Source organism: Cydia strobilella, chromosome 2, assembly GCF_947568885.1.
Source record: "Cydia strobilella chromosome 2, ilCydStro3.1, whole genome shotgun sequence".
In the NCBI taxonomy this organism is placed as follows: domain Eukaryota; kingdom Metazoa; phylum Arthropoda; class Insecta; order Lepidoptera; family Tortricidae; genus Cydia; species Cydia strobilella.
In genome coordinates this window covers 19,330,377-19,348,428 of record NC_086042.1, presented here as the reverse complement: position 1 = coordinate 19,348,428, position 18,052 = coordinate 19,330,377, and the positions used below count along the sequence as shown (strand labels likewise).

The following is an 18,052-nucleotide window of genomic DNA, read 5'->3' as shown; positions in this document are numbered from 1 at the left end:
ACGCGCACACGTCTATACACAAAGGTACCGGCTACCAAACTCAACTCGCGCGCAGCGCTGTTGCCTTCCGCGCGATACTCAAACATGGCCGCGCACGCGACTACTATAAATTGACCCGCGGCTTAGTCTGTTAATACGCGAGCCGGGGTCTACTTAGATTAGCTCTATTGGGAAGATGCCCACTAGGCGTGCTATCTCGTACTAACGCACGCTTAGGCATCCCGTCTCTGTCACACGCTATAAATTATTATTAGAATACAAGAAAAGTAATTTAAGCTTTTTTTAAATATTCATTTAGGGGTAAAAGGGTTAAAAAGGGGTTGAAAGTTTGAATCCATTACAAATGCTTTCAAACTAAGTTTATATGTAGTACAAGTTTTCGTTTAAGCAAAGAACATGAAACTTGGTAAAAGGGCATTAAAATAGACGAAAACTGATTGCACCGTGTTTGAAAAGTTTGTATTAATAAAGTTTGCATCGGGAGCGAACATTTTTTTAAAATAGTGGACTTGAAAATCTAAGTGTTGACAGATTATATCAAGAACAATTTTCTTCAGTTAGGGGCTTGAAACTTCGTACTTTGTGAAAGACAAATTTCATGCGTTGTATAATTATTAACAAATAATTACCCCCCCTACTGATATCTTTTGCTGCATAATGTTCTATGTAAAATATATAACCACGAACATACAAATCCACGCGTACGAAGTAGCGGGCAACAGCTAGTTATTCATATGAATGTAAATTTTGATTTTCCTTATCAAGACATATTTTTAACCTCTCGTGCGTATGCACACGGGCCTGACACTCTTTGATAGAGAAAGATAGTCTTATTGCGATTCCTATAAGAGGAAAGAGCAAATAGTACCATGCTTTGTCCTTATCACCGACCGGGTTTTTTTTTTTTCATGGTCGGGTTATGGCAGCATAGGTAGGAGGCGATGGCGAAATACCGAAATTTATAAGAGTGAAAGAGAAAAAGGATGATGCTGCCATACATGAATATGTCTTTCTCTTACCCCTGGTCGCTTGGTTTCATGTGTATAACCTATAACTACTATACTATGGCTATGTGCGTATGGGGTCTAACTGTCACTTTGACATTGACATTGACAAGTTCAAGCACAAAATATTAAACCTTCAATCAAACTTATCAAACATTATAAATTTCTGCCGGTACAGCAGGTTATTATTTGATTTTCGCCACGTATGCAGGTTTTAGTGCAAACAAACATACTAGAACTTCATTATGGTAAGGAAGCTATTTTTATTTTTATATTGATAACTGATTCGGGTAGAATGGTAGATAATAATTAATAGCGTTAAAAGAAATCAGTTTCTTGTTTTTTTTTTATTATCACTAATTCAATAATATATAAAAGAAGTATTTAGTTTTAGATTTAAGTGTTAAATACTAGATTTAAAGACACATACATAATGCGTAGAGTGGGGTTTTCTGTCACAAGCATATCTAATGCTTAAAAGAAGATCCCATCCCATGTTGTAAACTACTTGTATGGAACCAATAAACATTTTTTCATTTTAATTTTTTTAATTTTTTCATAATAAAAAAAACCGGTAATTTTTATATGCCCACAGCCCGTTATCAATGGTGCTACGTGGTACATAATATGGCCACTGCCTTGTTTAGCCATACAGAGTAGTTTTAATGGTTAGTCACGGGCACTTCACATTTACACTTGCGTCACAATATGCACAATCTGGGCGCACTTGCTTGGCTCGCGTGGATGTCGTGGCTCGTAAGATTGACCATTGAATAAATATTTAATTTAATATAAAATACATTACTTTTGTACTATGAGGGTATCTTACCCTTAAATGTCATGTAAACTCCCTGTAGGGCAGTGGCCACATAGGAATCACGTGTTCCAGACGGGCAGAGGGTTCATATGAACCACAAACTTTTAGAGTCAATATTTTATCAGAAAACAATAACTAAATAAATAAATTATGACATTTATGACTTACTAAACTTACATTATCTAATAATCTACCAAAAAAATACAACATAAAATACTAAACAATATTTTTTTGGTGTGGCGAAATTTTATAGCGGGAGAAACATACAAAAAGTCCATTTATTGTCCATTTCAACTTAACAACTAAAATGGCTAAGAAATTTGTTTTGACTGACACTTCCTTTTTTTTACGTTTGGAAATCACCCAATTTATAGACTTCACACTATATACATAGTATATACAAGTACAGTGTAAACTCTGTATAACGTAACTCTCTATAACGATAAACTCCCTATAACGTAGAAGTGAGCACAATTTGGTTGGTTTAACTTAAAACCCATACATTGTTAAACTCTCTATAGCGCAACCGCCATTCTCTATTACGACGAAATGTGTTCATTTTTTGACACAGTAAATATTTATTGTTCATGTTTTCTTATCATTTAACAAAAGATGCCCACAAAACTTTTGAGGTTCCGAAACTTCTGAGGTCAGAAACAGCCGTCTTTCTTTTATTATTGTTAATTGCCTTAAACACGTGCATCATTACGTTCTGGAAATGATGGACCCAAACTAAACACACCAGGTACCTATCGTAACAAAATAAGTACTGGCGATCTGGCGTAGCAAAAAACATCAGGCAAAATTAACAGACTATAAGTATGTAATAAGAATAATGTAATTACCAATTTTATCAAATAGGTACATACTTTTTTTGTGAATTTGGTTGTGTTTTTCTTCACTCCATATAACGATAACTCTCTATAACAATAAAAAATGCTCGGTCCCTTGAGATTCGTTATAGAGAGTTTACTTTACACTGTAGTTATAGACGTGCCACCGAGCGACGGGGGGTAAGAGAAAGAATATTTATATAAAATTTGGGCAGCATAGGATTTTTCTCTTTCACTTATAAATTACGGTTACGGGTTAAAACAGCTCAAGCAATTAGAGCTATTAAATAAGTATGTTTTTTGTGTATCAGATGAGATTTTTAATTTTATCTTTAGATGGATGGGGAATCACACATTATTTTAGTAACAGGAGGTTCAGGGCTTGTTGGACAAGCCATCAAAGCAGTTGTCGAAGAGGAGAAACGGCAGGGAAAAGGACACCAAACTGAGACATGGAATTTTTGTGGCTCCAAGGATGGTGATCTTAGGCAAGTGTATATTGTACTTCATAACTACTTAACAAAGAACAAAGAATCATAGGTGTCAAGGGCTGGTTTTGCAGAATGCAGACCACGGACAAAAATGAAAGGTTAAGAAAATAAATGACTTTTAATGGTAATCAGTTTTGATGGTCTACAGATTTAACAAGAATGCAGCGCAGGAATTGTGGTTAAATCTAACTAGTAAATCTCTTATTGTGCCATAAAGGCCGTCTTGGACAATTGTGTCCCTTAGATTTTAAAAACTCCTGAGATAAATGTGTATGTGACCCCTCTGGGGTTGAAGGCGTCCATATGCTATGTCCGTATGCAAATTACAATGACCGCTTTCCAATTTAATAAAATCAAAATTAATAACCCACTACGTATTATTTATTTATTTATTATTTCAAATAACTAATTGCACCTTACAGCTAATGCCAAAGCGACACAAATTGAAATAGATTAACAACATAAAGCTAGTAGAACATAATAACATACAACTAAGACACAGGTATAAATCAATTATGATATGGTACTCTCACGCATCTCTCTTTCTAATATCCACTTGCATTGTATTCCATTATCACTCGCCCCATCGCACTCTCAAATAGTGATGTACTGTTACCGTAAATTGCAAGAACAAAGAGAATCGTTGGGGAAATTACGCCGTAACGTTCTCCGTACGGGTAATTATATTGGTAATTATCGAGAAAGTTGTCTAAGTTTTCATTTTATTTAACTTTTTTTTTACAGAATTGATTTTTATTTAGGTAATACAATCTGTACTGAAATTTTCAAAAAATCTGTCTACAGGAACTAGTTTATTACCAAAATTACCGTAAATTACGGGGAATCTTCCCCGCGAATGTTCTCGGGTAATTTTCCTAAGAGAAATTTTAACTTTAATCAATGATATAATTATATGTTCCAGATGAAATACACAATAATATTAAATTATTTTAATAATTTTAATAATATTTCATAAGTTTCATTCGATGTGGAATTTAAAGTGTTTTTAATGAAAGTATAGGTACTTGCCTAAGGAAAAATAAAGTGAGTTTTCTATTATTTCAGCTTAATTGTATAAAATCCATCCGATAATTAATAAATTTATTCTTTATCTAAACTTATTACGGTAATTTTAATAATAATTATTATGTTGTGTTACGAAAAGACCATAAATATTTCCTTAAGTCATATGTAGGCAAGCATTGATGTGTAAGGTAAAGTTTGATTTGTAATGGCTTACATTACAACAAGTGTGTTTTAAGATATTTTATTACATTTCGTGTTTATTTTAAGGCGCTAGTCGCTATTTTTGGCCGTAAACTCTTACTTTCTATAGTATATATCTGCTTAACGGTTCAACAAAAACTTATGAAAAAAATATATATTAATCTCCATTTTATGTACAATATTCCTAACGTTTGACTTCTTCCCTGTGACTTATAGTTTCTCCATAAAAGGAACATTACGACAGGTCGTTTTGCGACTAACTTTGCTTATATCTCCTAAACGGTTTATTCGATTAAAGTTATTTTTAACCTAAAATAAATGATTTAACAGGCACTATAAATGCAACGTTTCATAATGTTAAAAAATAATATTTTTTTAAAGAAATCGAATATTATTCAACATTTCGTGCGTATGCAGCTCGAAAAAAGCGTGGCCGGCAGTCGTGTTCTAGCTTTCAGATGAGGAGGCTGTGTCGCTCGTCGCTCCGTGCCTTCCTTGTACTCTGTATGCGTGTTCTGAGTCCAAGTGCAATAAAATTGGAGTTATTGTGGCCAAAGACTAAATAACTGCAGAAAGTTGATTTGGTTCTGACGCGCTTTAGCGCTCCTAACACGGTGTTTCGCAGCCTATTCTAACGAAAATAATGACAATATTTCCACTTATGTTTGAGAAAGCTTCATTTAAAATATAAAAATAAATGTTTTCTAACATGCGCGGACATATTGCCATTTTTACGTTTTGAATAAAGTTCGATTCCTAACAAAACAATAATTAATTGATTAATATAGGCGATCAATTTAAGTTGTATATAGATATTTATTTATTCATTTTTAAGTTTAAATTTTTTAATTGTGTTGGGAGATTGGGTAATCTCCAATTGATTGGTGGTGGTTGATGATGAAAACGAACAGTGACAAGTAAGAGTCAATTGATATTCTTTTATAAGCTAATCAGAAATAAAAAGTAGGCATAACCCAAATATAAACTATTTATAAATCATGACCCTTACAATTGATTAAGCCGTTTAGTAAAAACACCAAAACGGCCTGTCGTATTCTTTTGGCGAAACTATAAATTAAGGCGAAAGGAAAAAATCAAACGTACTACTTACCACCAGGGACCGGACAACCCTTTCCGCGATAAAACCCTTTCAATGGGTGACACTTAAACACGGCTAACACATTGAAAGACTTTCCCTTTTGAACTGCAAGCCTATTCATACCCTTACCTTTGACTAACCCTTACCGAAAAGCTAACCAAAAATAAGGCTAGCTCTTAATAAGGGTTACCCTTATCTTTAAGCGCTTTTTATAAAGGTTTCCCTTTGCGTGAAAGAGACAGGATTAGTATATATCTACGGTAGTGTATGAAAAGGAAAGAAAATACGTGCCTAGTCAAAGAACGCCGCCGTCGCCGCCGACGATCGCTCGGATTCGAAGTAATGTGTGCTTTATGAACAAGGTAGACGACTTAAATTAGCACGCTTATATGCTAAAAGGGAAGCCCTTTATAAGGCTAACCCTTATAAGCAATATGCAAGGTGTTGGTGAGCGGATGATAGGGGGTTTTGTAAGGGTATTTGGGCTACCGATTACTCAAATGTGGTAGCTTTATATAAGGGTTTTTAAAACCAAAACAAAGGGTTTCGTCTGGCAAAGGGTATGGTGAGTTAAGCCTTATGCAATACCCTGTCCCTGCTTACCACCGCAACGATAATACGAGTACCTATGCTATAGTGTAATAGTTAGTTCGTACTTTACAAATGTTTTCTTGTTCAGATACGAATAGACCTTGCATTTCGTGGAGGTGGTAAATTATTATAATGGTAAATAATACCTCTTTAATTCAGAAACTATATACTTACTTACTGTTACGGTCTAGAGCGTATTTCTTTTAAATGGGTAAAAAAAAATTATGAAAAAAATATATAGCTATGAGTCTTTATTTATTGTTCAACAATTGTAACATTTAATATTTTTCTTGAAATTTATAGTTTATATAAATAATACAATGGGCCATTTTGCGGCGAACTTTGGTTATTTCTACTTAACGGCTAAATAAATTAAAATTATTTTTAAACTAACAATAATGTTTTAAGAGCTGACGGTCTTTCCACCGCGATAGAACCGGCCGACGATTTGTTTTATTAACAATATCATCTAAATTCTAAACTACCATCTGACAAAGTATAATGAAATGGGATGCGATGACTGAAAAAAAAATGTTTTACATGTTCATGTGACCAGCTGACCTTCCACCGAGATACAACCAGCTGACGATTTTTTTATTCACATTAGCATCTAAACTATCATCTGACAAAGTATCATGCGGGAGGCGATGACAATTTTTTTTGCTTGTTTCGCTGGCTGCCATTCCTCAACCCACCAACGGAACGGCAGCTGACGTCCACGGGGGTTCATCATACATAGCCGTTAACCACTATATCGGAGTTATTGTGGCCAATAAATAAAAAACTGCAGAGCGCTGATTTGGTTGTGGCGCGCTTGTAATATAAATTTCCCACGAATAATATTCCCACGTAATGTTTGATAAAACTACGAACTTCAAAAAATACTAGTTTATCACTAGTTCCCAAAATTTTATATGTAGGTAGACTAGGTAGTAGGTAATTAATTTTATAAGTTAACTTTGAATGGCATTATTTATATTTATTTATTACGGATAAAAAATGACTATAAAATAAACACTGTACGCCTCAATTTAGTACATACCGTACCGTACAGGTATTTATTTGTAAGAAACAGATAAAACACAAATTAACTAATTGAGGCTTGCAAAGTATAATGCATAAGGGAATGTATTTTTATTATAATTTACGACCTCCACTAAACGCATGATCTACTCATACTCAAACGACAAAATATCTGCAAAAGATACACAAATACGAGTATAGCGCCAATCGCGCGCCTCTGAGCTGTAGCTGTATCTTATTCTTTGAACCTCGTTGTGGTAAATTCACGTACGATCGCAGTGAGCGGGGTGCGGGTACAGAGACGCTGAGACGCTCAAGGACACATCAGCGACTATCGTCTTAAGTTAAGCTGTTATATTTTAAACAGGTATAAGCGCTTATCAGCCGGGTTCGCAATGTACTAGTTACAGCAGGTAAAAAAACATGTGGTAAATGCATTTTTGGTACAGTTTAGGTACTAACGGATTAGAATGGTTCCTGATGGCCCTCAAGAATCTCAAGATCCTGCATTCATAGTGCTCGACTTTTCTATGTCCTGTTACTCGTCTTGAGGTAGAGGATCTTTCAGAGTGGTCCTTATTACATTACTGACAAATTAAAAGAAGGCTTAGATGGTCCGGCCACATAATGAAACGAGATGATAGTTTGCCATTTAAATCCGCCTTAAACATGCCTACAAAACACGAGGTCCGACAGACTGCAGCTATGGAGAAACCTTCCACTGCTTCACCTACACATACAGCAAGATACATATGACATATGGTCTACCATATGTTGAGGGGGGGTTGTATATGTAGATGAAGCAGTGGAAGGTTTAGCTCCAAAATCCGATCCGAGGTTTACGAAGACTTTCCAATGCTCAGAGCAGGCACGAATCGGATTCATAAACAAACTAATATCTTCGACAAAAGGTACAAAATACAATGATTTGAGAACGACAATTACGGAGGACTTAATACCCGTGAACTGAGAATCTTCACTGATGCGTACAAAACAGACAGTGGGTCGGGCTCTGGAACCTTCTCTGAAGACCCGAACGTGTCCATTACCATTCCGCTAGGAGCTCATAACTCAGTATTCCAAGCTGAGTGCATGGGCATCTTCAATGCGGCGGCTGCCATCACTGCAAGGAAAGTAGTAGGATCCCTCCATCCACATACTATCCGACAGTAGAGCACTCCTAATGGCCCTAAGCCATATAGTTACATCAAAACTCATACATGAAGCCACGAACGACTAATGGAGACCTCCATATGACAAACCTGTATGTCATAATATGAAGCTCACCCTTCAATGGATTAAGGGCCACAGTGGATCCTGGGCTTACGACGATGCGGACGAGCTTGCCAGACAAGGATCAGGTGCGGAGGCGATTGACCCGGAATCGATTCTCCCGATGCCCTTTAGCAAGGTACACTCACACAAGGGACACAAAGACACAAGTTGACACAACACACAGCACCCTAGCTAAACCAGGCTGGAGGCCGACAGGCCATGCCTGGCATCAATGAAAGGCTGACGAAGTCGCTCTTCCATGCAGGATCCAGCAGGTCGTCCTTCCTCTTGAGAGGTTGGGTTGGCTGGACTAAGCCCCACCCCCCGTCACGAAAAATAGACGCCCGTAGTCAAGTTACGGAAACATGCCCGTGCTACAATACAATATCCTCACAACATTCCTGGGAAGACGAAGACCTCCTACACCTGGTAGTTCAATGTCAAGAGGGAGATAAAAGCCCAGAACCTAACCCTTTGGCTCCGCCGTACAAGGAAGCCCACATAGAGCTGGGACTAAGATAAGGAGAAATAAGACCATAAATTATACCAATCAACCACGTGTCAGATAACATTACTACACTTAATAATAATAACGTAAAAAACGTTTAAATATTTTAAAACCACAAAACATGTAAGCAAAATTCAATCTTAATTTACTATACTTCATGGGTAAGTTACCGTAAATTCTCGGTAATTTACGGTAATTTTCACTAATGAGAATTACGGTAAGTGCGTAATTTCACGTCTCAAACAAATCGCACTGTGGCTGCGCCTCGAGCAGGGAGTTAAGCAACGCGTGCGCTCGCGCGACCGGCGCCTGCGTGCAGCGGTTGCCGCCGCGCGCGGGTGTACTGGTTAGGTACAAACAGGCGCACACAAACTTCGACAAGTTTTATACTATCAATTTTATTTCTAAAGATTGCTAATATAAAATAAAAACTTGTCTATGGAGAGCGACTTTCGCAACTGTAAGGAGTCATACCCTAGCTGACCCTGTAAGAATAAGGTAGGATACATGTACGGATAATAGACGTATATCCTCATGTACAAAGCCCTTAGGTACATTTTCTGGACCTGTTCCAAATGAGAATATATTTATTCTCATGCTGACTCCAGACTACAGAATTCGTCTCCAGTACACTCCGGACGAGTGCAGCATAGAGCACTCAAGTGGCGTATATGCTCAGGGACCCAGAGTTGCGCATAACGAATCCCAGCCTCTTGTACGCCGCATCAGTCACTGCCTGGACATGATCGCGAAATAAAGAGCGCAGGGTCGAAGAGCACACCCAGATCGCGGACGCGGGCCGAACGCGCTATACAAACATCACCGATGGCATACTCGTACTCAATAGGACCATGCGATCGCGAAAAGGTCATCATCATTAAAATGGTTTTGAAAAAAAAACATAATTAATCAACCAGCCTTTAAACAGTGTTTGTGTTTGTTAATATTTACAGAGATAAGCAGCAAACTGAGGCCCTATTCAAGAAGCACCAACCCACACATGTTATTCACCTGGCAGCCATGGTTGGTGGCCTGTTCCACAACATGGCACATAATTTAGATTTCTTCGTAAGTTCTACATAATTATATTATTTTCATCACTCATTTAAGGCTTGGCCAAACACAAGGCACGACGCAGCGCCGCGGACGCGCGGCGCGACCGCCGCCCATGCTAACAGGTTAGCGACGTCAAACAGATAGTCTAACCAGGGGGGGTGTCACTGCGCAGTTTATGTATATTTGGCCGGCGCACCGCCCGGGCAGGTGTATGGCAGTGGGCTGCCGCTCGGCTCGCACGACAGTCGTGTCACGTGGCGCTCGCGCAAAATTGAAAATAAGCAATGGCTTCGAAACCTAAATCGCGATCTAATCTGTATAAAACTTATATATATGTCTGAATAAACGGAAGAACAAGGAAGCAGAAAAAACATTTTTTTTTAAATTCCGGACTATATTGACCGACATATTTTCAAAGGAATAAGTACTTCTGTGGCATACCTACTTCCGTGAGAATCAGACATACTATTCCCGGCAAAAATTTTTATGTTTACAGAATCAACGTTGGTAATTCCTACATATTTATCTTAAAAATAATAAATCAGTAGGTATAGGTACAAAAACTTGTCAAGTGACAACCCCGTGCCGACACCGCATCTGCAGTACAGTTCCATAAGTCTCGTGAAATAGGTATTGAAGTAGAACTGTGTCACTTTGTAAAATTAAAAAAAAAAAATGTTAATGATATTATTTTCAAAATTGCTTTCTTGGGGTTAGACATGAGGATATCACGTATCATTTGTGGTATTTTGTACAAAAAAAACAGCCATATCGTGTCTGGAGGAGCCCAAACTTGGTATGATTCGAAAATTCTTTTTGTTTTAATTTAAAAAAAAATGCCCGACATGTAATGATGTGATATATTTTTAGAATCGCCTCAAAAAGCCCTTTCGTATGATACCACACACGATAGGTTTTGGAATTTTTTTTTTTTCCATACAAAAAAAAATGTTTTACCACTCTTCCCCAGCGAAATTTTTTTAGGAACTGCGGGTCAAAAATTTTGTTTTGACCTCTAGTATGCGTGTGCCAAATGGCTAACCTGTACATCGATTTGCGGTATTCCTTTGAAATTGGGGTCGAGCGGCTTCCGCTAAGACTGCGTCCCGCCGGCCCCTTGCGTCCACGCGGCGCGGACGCGGCGCTGCGTCAAGCCTTGTGTTTGGCCCAGGGACCGGACAACCCTTTCCGCGATAAAACCCTTTCAATGGGCGACACTTAAACACGGCTAACACATTAAAAGACTTTCCCTTTTGAACTGCAAGCCCATTCATACCCTTACCTTTGACTAACCCTTACCGAAAAGCTAACCAAATATAAGGCTAGCTCTTAATAAGGGTTACCCTTATCTTTAAGCGCTTTTTATAAAGGTTTCCCTTTGCGTGAAAGAGACAGGATTAGTATATATCTACGGTAGTGTATGTAAAGGAAAGAAAATACGTGCCTAGTCAAAGAACGCCGCCGTCGCCGCCGACGATCGCTCGGATTCGAAGTAATGTGTGCTTTATGAACAAGGTAGACGACTTAAATTAGCACGCTTATATGCTAAAAGGGAAGCCCTTTATAAGGCTAACCCTTATAAGCAATATGCAAGGTGTTGGTGAGCGGATGATAAGGGTTTTGTAAGGGTATTTGGGCTACCGATTACTCAAATGTGGTAGCTTTATATAAGGGTTTTTAAAACCAAAACAAAGGGTTTCGTCTGGCAAAGGGTATGGTGAGTTAAGCCTTATGCAATACCCTTATAAAACCCCGATAAGGGATAGCGGGCCGGTCCCTGGTTTGGCCAAGCCTTATGAAAGCAAGAAATCCGGATTGCAGCTTGCTTAGGCTTATATATAATATATTAGATCTGTTATATGAACTACTCTCATCTGTTATTGGATACAGACATGTTAAAAATAATATATATACTTATAAATTACGAAATTGCATTTGGGTTGGTATCCAGGAGTTGCAAGTTTGTGACAAACAATTTTTCCTTTATTTTTACCATAACAATACTTGCAGAGAGAAAACATGGCGATTAACGACAATGTCCTAGCTGCCTGCCACACCAACAATGTGAAGAAGGTGGTCTCGTGCCTATCTACGTGCATATTCCCAGACAAGACCACATATCCTATAGACGAAACTATGGTAAGTACTCAACCACTAACCACTAGCATGTGCTATGTTTGTATGATTACTACAGTCTGAGCACAAACTCCGTGCATTGTCGAGCTGAGAAAGCAGAAGGGACGGCCGTGCACCGAGCCCACCGAGCGTGTGTGTACAGCCAAGGGCATAAATATATAAACATTCCCAAAGTTTCAGAAATATCTGTACGCTCTTACACCTTAGACAATAAAGTCGTGTTCTTATATATTTTTGAGCCATTTGTCTTTTGTTTTTGCCTTCGACTGTACCCCTGCAGCCTGCAGTTCCTCAGTGTTTCATGCAACTTATGCCATTTTACGAGTTACGTTACATACATTATAATGTCAATAGGGTTATGCTGCCAATCAGCTACGAAACATTCATAGAACCTGGTTCTCAACAGCTTCTAAAGTAATAAGTATAAATAACACAGCAATACGGGTGCGGGTGGCAGTTTTCATACGTACGCAACGCAAATGACTAAAAAAATAATATTTAATGTCATCTACAACATTGACGATTCTTGCGGCTTGTGTGGGGGTTGTCGATCTTCTTTATTTACTAGACTGATGAAATGTTATCTAAATATTTCAGGTTCACAATGGACCGCCACACTCGTCGAATTACGGATACAGCTATGCGAAGAGAATGATCGATGTTCTAAATAGGTAACATATTTTATCGTAAATTATTATGATAGTTTATACAATGCTGGAACTACCTACCTACCTATGTGGGCGCGCTTGCTAGTCCGGTTAGTACTGTTATCATAAAAAATGTCCTCACGTCGTGTAATTCTCACAATCGTTGTTATTAAAAATTGATCTTATTGATATTGAGCGCTTTTAAATAGATCCTTCTTCCTTGAACATTTGAAAAGAAGAGAATTGAAGGAATGATTCTCGTTTGCGTCGGTCAAGTAAAGCGGGACCAGATAGGAAGATACCTACCATTTGATATTATCATAAACTCTATATTATAAGCATCATGCAATTGGACGGATGCCGTGGCCCCTGTGCTTAGTTTTCCTGTGCTGTAAAGAAGTATTTTCCAGAGGCTACCACGATCAGCACGGACGCGTGTTCACGTCGGTGATCCCGTGCAACGTGTTCGGCCCGAGGGACAACTACAGCCTGCAGTCCAGCCACGTCATTCCAGCGCTCGTTCGTAGGATGGACGACGCTATGAGAAACGGTGGGTTACTGCACTTTTTGCTTGGTGTATTTCGAATAAATCCGGTCCAGTCTCCGAATCATCCCCGAAGGTTCTTCAAATCACCCGTAAGTCCATCAAGTCAGAGTCCCGGAAAGAGAGTTTTGGAATTATCACACTATGGATGGATTGAATACTATGCATAAAATAAAAATATAACCGTTTACTTTAAAAATTACTTTTCTTGTATTCTAAATTATTCTAATAATATGCCTTTATACACTGAAGTCCTATACTCAATAAAATGTTTGATCTCCATACAAACTTTCAACCCCCTTTTCATTTTCACCACCTTGGGGGATGAATTTTAAAAACGCTGAAATCAGTTTTCTTGTTTTTTAATATAATACCTTTGTGCAAAGTTTCAAGTTCCTAGCTTATAATAAAATTTGAACCCCAAGACAAACTTTCATCCCCTTTTTAACCTCCGTAGGGATTACATTTCCAACAACGTCGAAATTATGTCTTTCTAAGCGGCTATTATGCCTTTCTAAGAAGTTTCAAAGCCTTTATAATGGTTTCAAATTTTCAACCCCGTTTTAACCCTTTTTGGGGATGAATTTTTAAAAACGCTGAAATTACTTTTCCTGTATTCTTATAATATGCCTATATACAAAGTTTTAAGTCCCGCATTAAATAAAATTTTTGATCTCCATACAAATTTGCTACCCCTTTTTCACCACCTTAGGGGATGAATTTTCAAAAACGCTGAAATTAGTTTTTGTGTTTTTTAATAATATATCTTTTTCCCAAGGTTCGAATTCATAGCTTAAAATAAAACTTGAACCCCACACTAACTTTGGACCCTCATTTCATCCCCTTAGGGGTTGAATTTTGAAAAACCCCTTCTTAGTGGATACTAACGTTATAGAAACTACCTATTGTGAAAAATTCAGCTCTCTAGGTCCGGTTTGGGCTGGGCGTTGATTTAAGTGAGTCAGTCAGTCAGTCAGGACTTTTACGTTTATATATATAGATATAGATAAAACCACTAACATACAAATCCACGCGAACAAATATCCCTGAGACACAAGGAGTTAACACAGAACTCAAACGACACTAAGGTCTCTATTAGTTTTAGTTTAGTTGATGTATCTAACGGTGTTATTTCGTTTGCAGGCGACTCAACATTCACGGTACTAGGCAGCGGGCGGCCCCTACGCCAGTTCATCTATTCGCCCGACTTAGCCCGCCTCTTCTTGTGGGTGCTGCGGAACTACGACAGCGTGGACCCTATAATCTTATCAGGTAATCAACGCTTTATTCCGTGATACATTGGCTTAGGGCAGTAATTCCCATATAGTGGGCCAAGCAAAGCAAACATATTGGAATGGGTCGATTGGAAGGGAAGCGTCTAAGTTACATAAATAGCATGACAAAACAGGCCAAGTGCGAGTCGGACTCGCGCACGAAGGGTTCCGTACCATTACGGAAAAAACATTAAAAAAAACACGTTTGTTGTATGGGAGCCCCATTTAAATATTTATATTATTCTGTTTTTAGTATTTTTTGTTATAGCGGCAACAAAAATACATCATCTGTGAAAATTTCAACTGTCTAGCTATCACGGTTCATGAGATACAGCCTGGTGACAGCGAAGTCCATGTAATAGGGTCCCGTTTTTACCCTTTGGGTACGGAACCCTAAAAACGGCCAAGAGCATGTCGAGCCATGCTCAGTGTAGGGATCCGTAGTTACCCGTCCGTCACAATAGGCTGCCTTGAACGAAATTAGGAAGTATTAAAGTGCATAACAAGCAAAAGGGAGTACCTTCCCAGCGCTTTGTATTTATTTATTTATTTTATTTATTTATTTATTTATTTATTTAATCTTTATTGCACAAAAGAAAACCTTACAGTACAAAAGGCGGACTTAATGCCATAAGGCATTCTCTACCAGTCAACCTTAAGGCTAAGCAGAGAAATTGTGGGCGGTGCTACAAATACAACAGCAAAAATAAAATAAAAATAACATATAATCACATATATACAAATATAATATACATATATACTATATATAATATATATATATATATATATATATATATATATATATATATATATATATAAATAACGACGAGACTCATTATGAAACTAATAAAAATACACTAAGAAACTTTCTTTCCGCTAGCATAGAAAGCACGTAAGGATTTTTTGAACGCGAACTTATTTGGCGCATTTTTTATGTTAAAAGGAAGTCCGTTCCAAAGGCGCGCCACCTGCACAGTGAACGAATACGACATGAACCCGGTTCGGTGAAAAGGGATGGACAGAGACATATTGCCAGAAGAGCGAAGTTGGCGGTCGCGAGAAATGCCGTAGTATTGAAATAAGGATTTGAGGTACTCAGGAGAGTGTGGATCGTTAAGCACAGAAAAGAGAGTGGAAAGCAAGCGAATATTGCGACGTTGTCGAATTGGAAGCCAGCCAAGCTGAGAGCGAAAGGAAGAAATGTGATCATATTTGCGGAGGCAAAAAATGAAGCGAATGCAGTTATTCATCAGGCGATCCAATTTGTCGAGAAGCTCTTCGTTTAAGTCCGGATAACAAACATCACCATAATCAATAATGGGCAGTATAAGGGTGTTCATTAATGCAACTTTAGTTTTGATCGGTAAAAAGTGTTTCAGTTTGTTGAGAGAATGAAGTGAGCCCATGACCTTACGGCTGATTTCAGTAACCTGTGCCCTCCAACTCAGGGTATTGTCAAAAAGAACACCCAAGTCTTTAACGCTCTGACTAAATCTTATTGGGGAGCCGTTAAAGCTGTATTGAACGTCTTTTTACTAAGAAGGGAAGACTTTTTGCAATAAGTCAAAAATGGCGTAACCGATAATGTTCGCTATAGTTTTCATTGAATGTCTTTATTAAGCTCTACTTTCAAAAAAAAAATCTTATTTTTTGGACCTAACTATGGTTCAAAACTTAGAAGAGGGCGGAGACTTTTTTTCCGAAAATCTTCACTTTATCGAAACATGGTTGTTGAAGACCACTATTCGTTTTGAAAGACCTATCCATTTACTATTCAATGACAAAATCGAAAAAAAACCGCAATACCCACCTTTACATGTAGGGGAGGCACCATAAAACAATACTTTTATTTTACCACTTTGTCGGAATGACTGATTTATACATCCATGCCAAATTGCAGCTTTCGAGTAAAGCCTCGGACGGACAGTCAGACAGACGGACATGGAAAAACTATAAGGGTTCCACCTGACTATGGAAATGAAAATGAAATGAAAGCATTTATTTCGGATACAAGTAATCCATATTATGTTATAGTTAGTAATAACTTATATTAGGTGTGTTAGTAGAAATTTAGAAAGTATAATTATAATTACAATTGACATGCACGGACATCCAGTGAGCTAAAATAGGGCTGTCCATCCTCTCAGCGATCACCTTCAGGAGAGTGTTGGTACTGCCCCGCGTCCCGCGCCCCGCACGCGCTCGCCCAGGGACGCCACCCGCTTGAGCAGAACGGCTTGTAAACCGTCGCTCCTCCACGCGGCGAACATTCCTGACGCGCTGCAAACGCCAGGGCAGCCTCAACAACCCCCTGAAGGCGTTTATGAAACCCTAAAATAGTTATTTGTGCAACAAGAGAGGAAAGTTGGTTTTTCTTGCGAGTGTTTATTTTGAGTCCCGAGAAAGCGAAAGATTCTATAATTGAATCACGAGCGAAGCGAGTGATTCTAAGGTAGAATCTTGAGCGTAGCGAGGGACTCAAAAACACGAGATGTAAAATAACTTTGCTCTCGTGTTGCACACATAATTTTTCACCTCAGCAGTGAGAACATATTAAAGGTTAAAATGTATTTCGAATTACACAGAATAAACAGAAAAAAAAGTATTATAATATGTACGATGCGATACGGGACCGGACCGGACCGGCACGGACCGTGCCGTACTGTACTGTACCGTACCGTACCGTACCATACCATAAAAAAAAATGTAATAAAAGTATGAAGTTCATGGCCTTCACTAAATTAAAAAGCTACATTGTTTCACTCCCTGGAGTGAGGAAAGTCGCACTTTCCTCACTCCAGGGAGTGACGAAAGTAGGCTTGTTCGAGCTGCTGAGGTGAAAAATCTATTTCTCCCTCGGGAATAAAATCATGGCCGGGCCATGGTGCCATCGTATGGTAGCAGCTGTAATTGCTAGTTGACCCGAGCTAATCCGTCCGCTCCTGGACGATGTAAATTCCCCACCCACTCTTAGAAACTTACATACTTACATTTTTCCCACTATTCGCTTCGAAGAAAAAGGCTACGTTATCTTAAATTGCCCTTTCTATTCTGACCTTCCAGTGGACGAAGAAGACGAGGTGCCCATAAGCGCGGTAGCCGAAGCCATCAAGAAAGCCCACGGGTTCCAAGGCACTTTGGTTTACGACACGAGCAGCGCCGACGGGCAGTACAAGAAGACTGCCTCTAACAATAAGCTTCGCGCACTTTACAAGGATTTCACGTTCACGCCCTTTGAGCAGGCCGTACGGGAGACCGTGCAGTGGTTCCGGGACAACAGAGAGGTGGCCAGAACGTAGCGGTAACCGGCTAAGACCAGCGTAACCAAAAAGCAATAACGTTATAGTTTATAACTCGTAAACGTTAAAGAAAACATAGGTACGTATTACTTAATCATTATATTTAATTGATTTCAGAATGCAATATTGTTGCGATGTATATTTTATGAAAATGTTATCATGTTTTAAGAAATGTAATAAACGATAAATCAATGATTTTATGGTTTCTCCAACTTTGATTTACAACTA

General features: G+C 38.4%; 1 protein-coding gene across 1 annotated transcript; it reads left to right on the top strand.

The window, feature by feature from the left end:
* Window positions 1–1,103: 1,103 nt before the first annotated feature.
* On the top strand, window positions 1,104–18,019 carry LOC134753188 (GDP-L-fucose synthase). Its single transcript, XM_063688992.1, has 8 exons — window positions 1,104–1,252; window positions 2,991–3,142; window positions 9,822–9,936; window positions 11,935–12,063; window positions 12,658–12,731; window positions 13,118–13,257; window positions 14,395–14,523; window positions 17,589–18,019. Exons 1-8 carry the CDS (start codon window positions 1,250–1,252, stop codon window positions 17,822–17,824), a joined length of 978 nt encoding a protein of 325 aa, XP_063545062.1. The 5' UTR covers window positions 1,104–1,249; the 3' UTR covers window positions 17,825–18,019.
* The last annotated feature ends 33 nt before the right edge of the window (window positions 18,020–18,052 follow it).

Excerpts from the sequence above, each read along its gene's own strand:
- LOC134753188 (XM_063688992.1), top strand. Across the intron at positions 12,064-12,657 it reads ATCCTATAGACGAAACTATG|GTTCACAATGGACCGCCACA; the intron begins GTAAGTACTCAA and ends TAAATATTTCAG. Across the intron at positions 14,524-17,588 it reads GGACCCTATAATCTTATCAG|TGGACGAAGAAGACGAGGTG; the intron begins GTAATCAACGCT and ends CTGACCTTCCAG.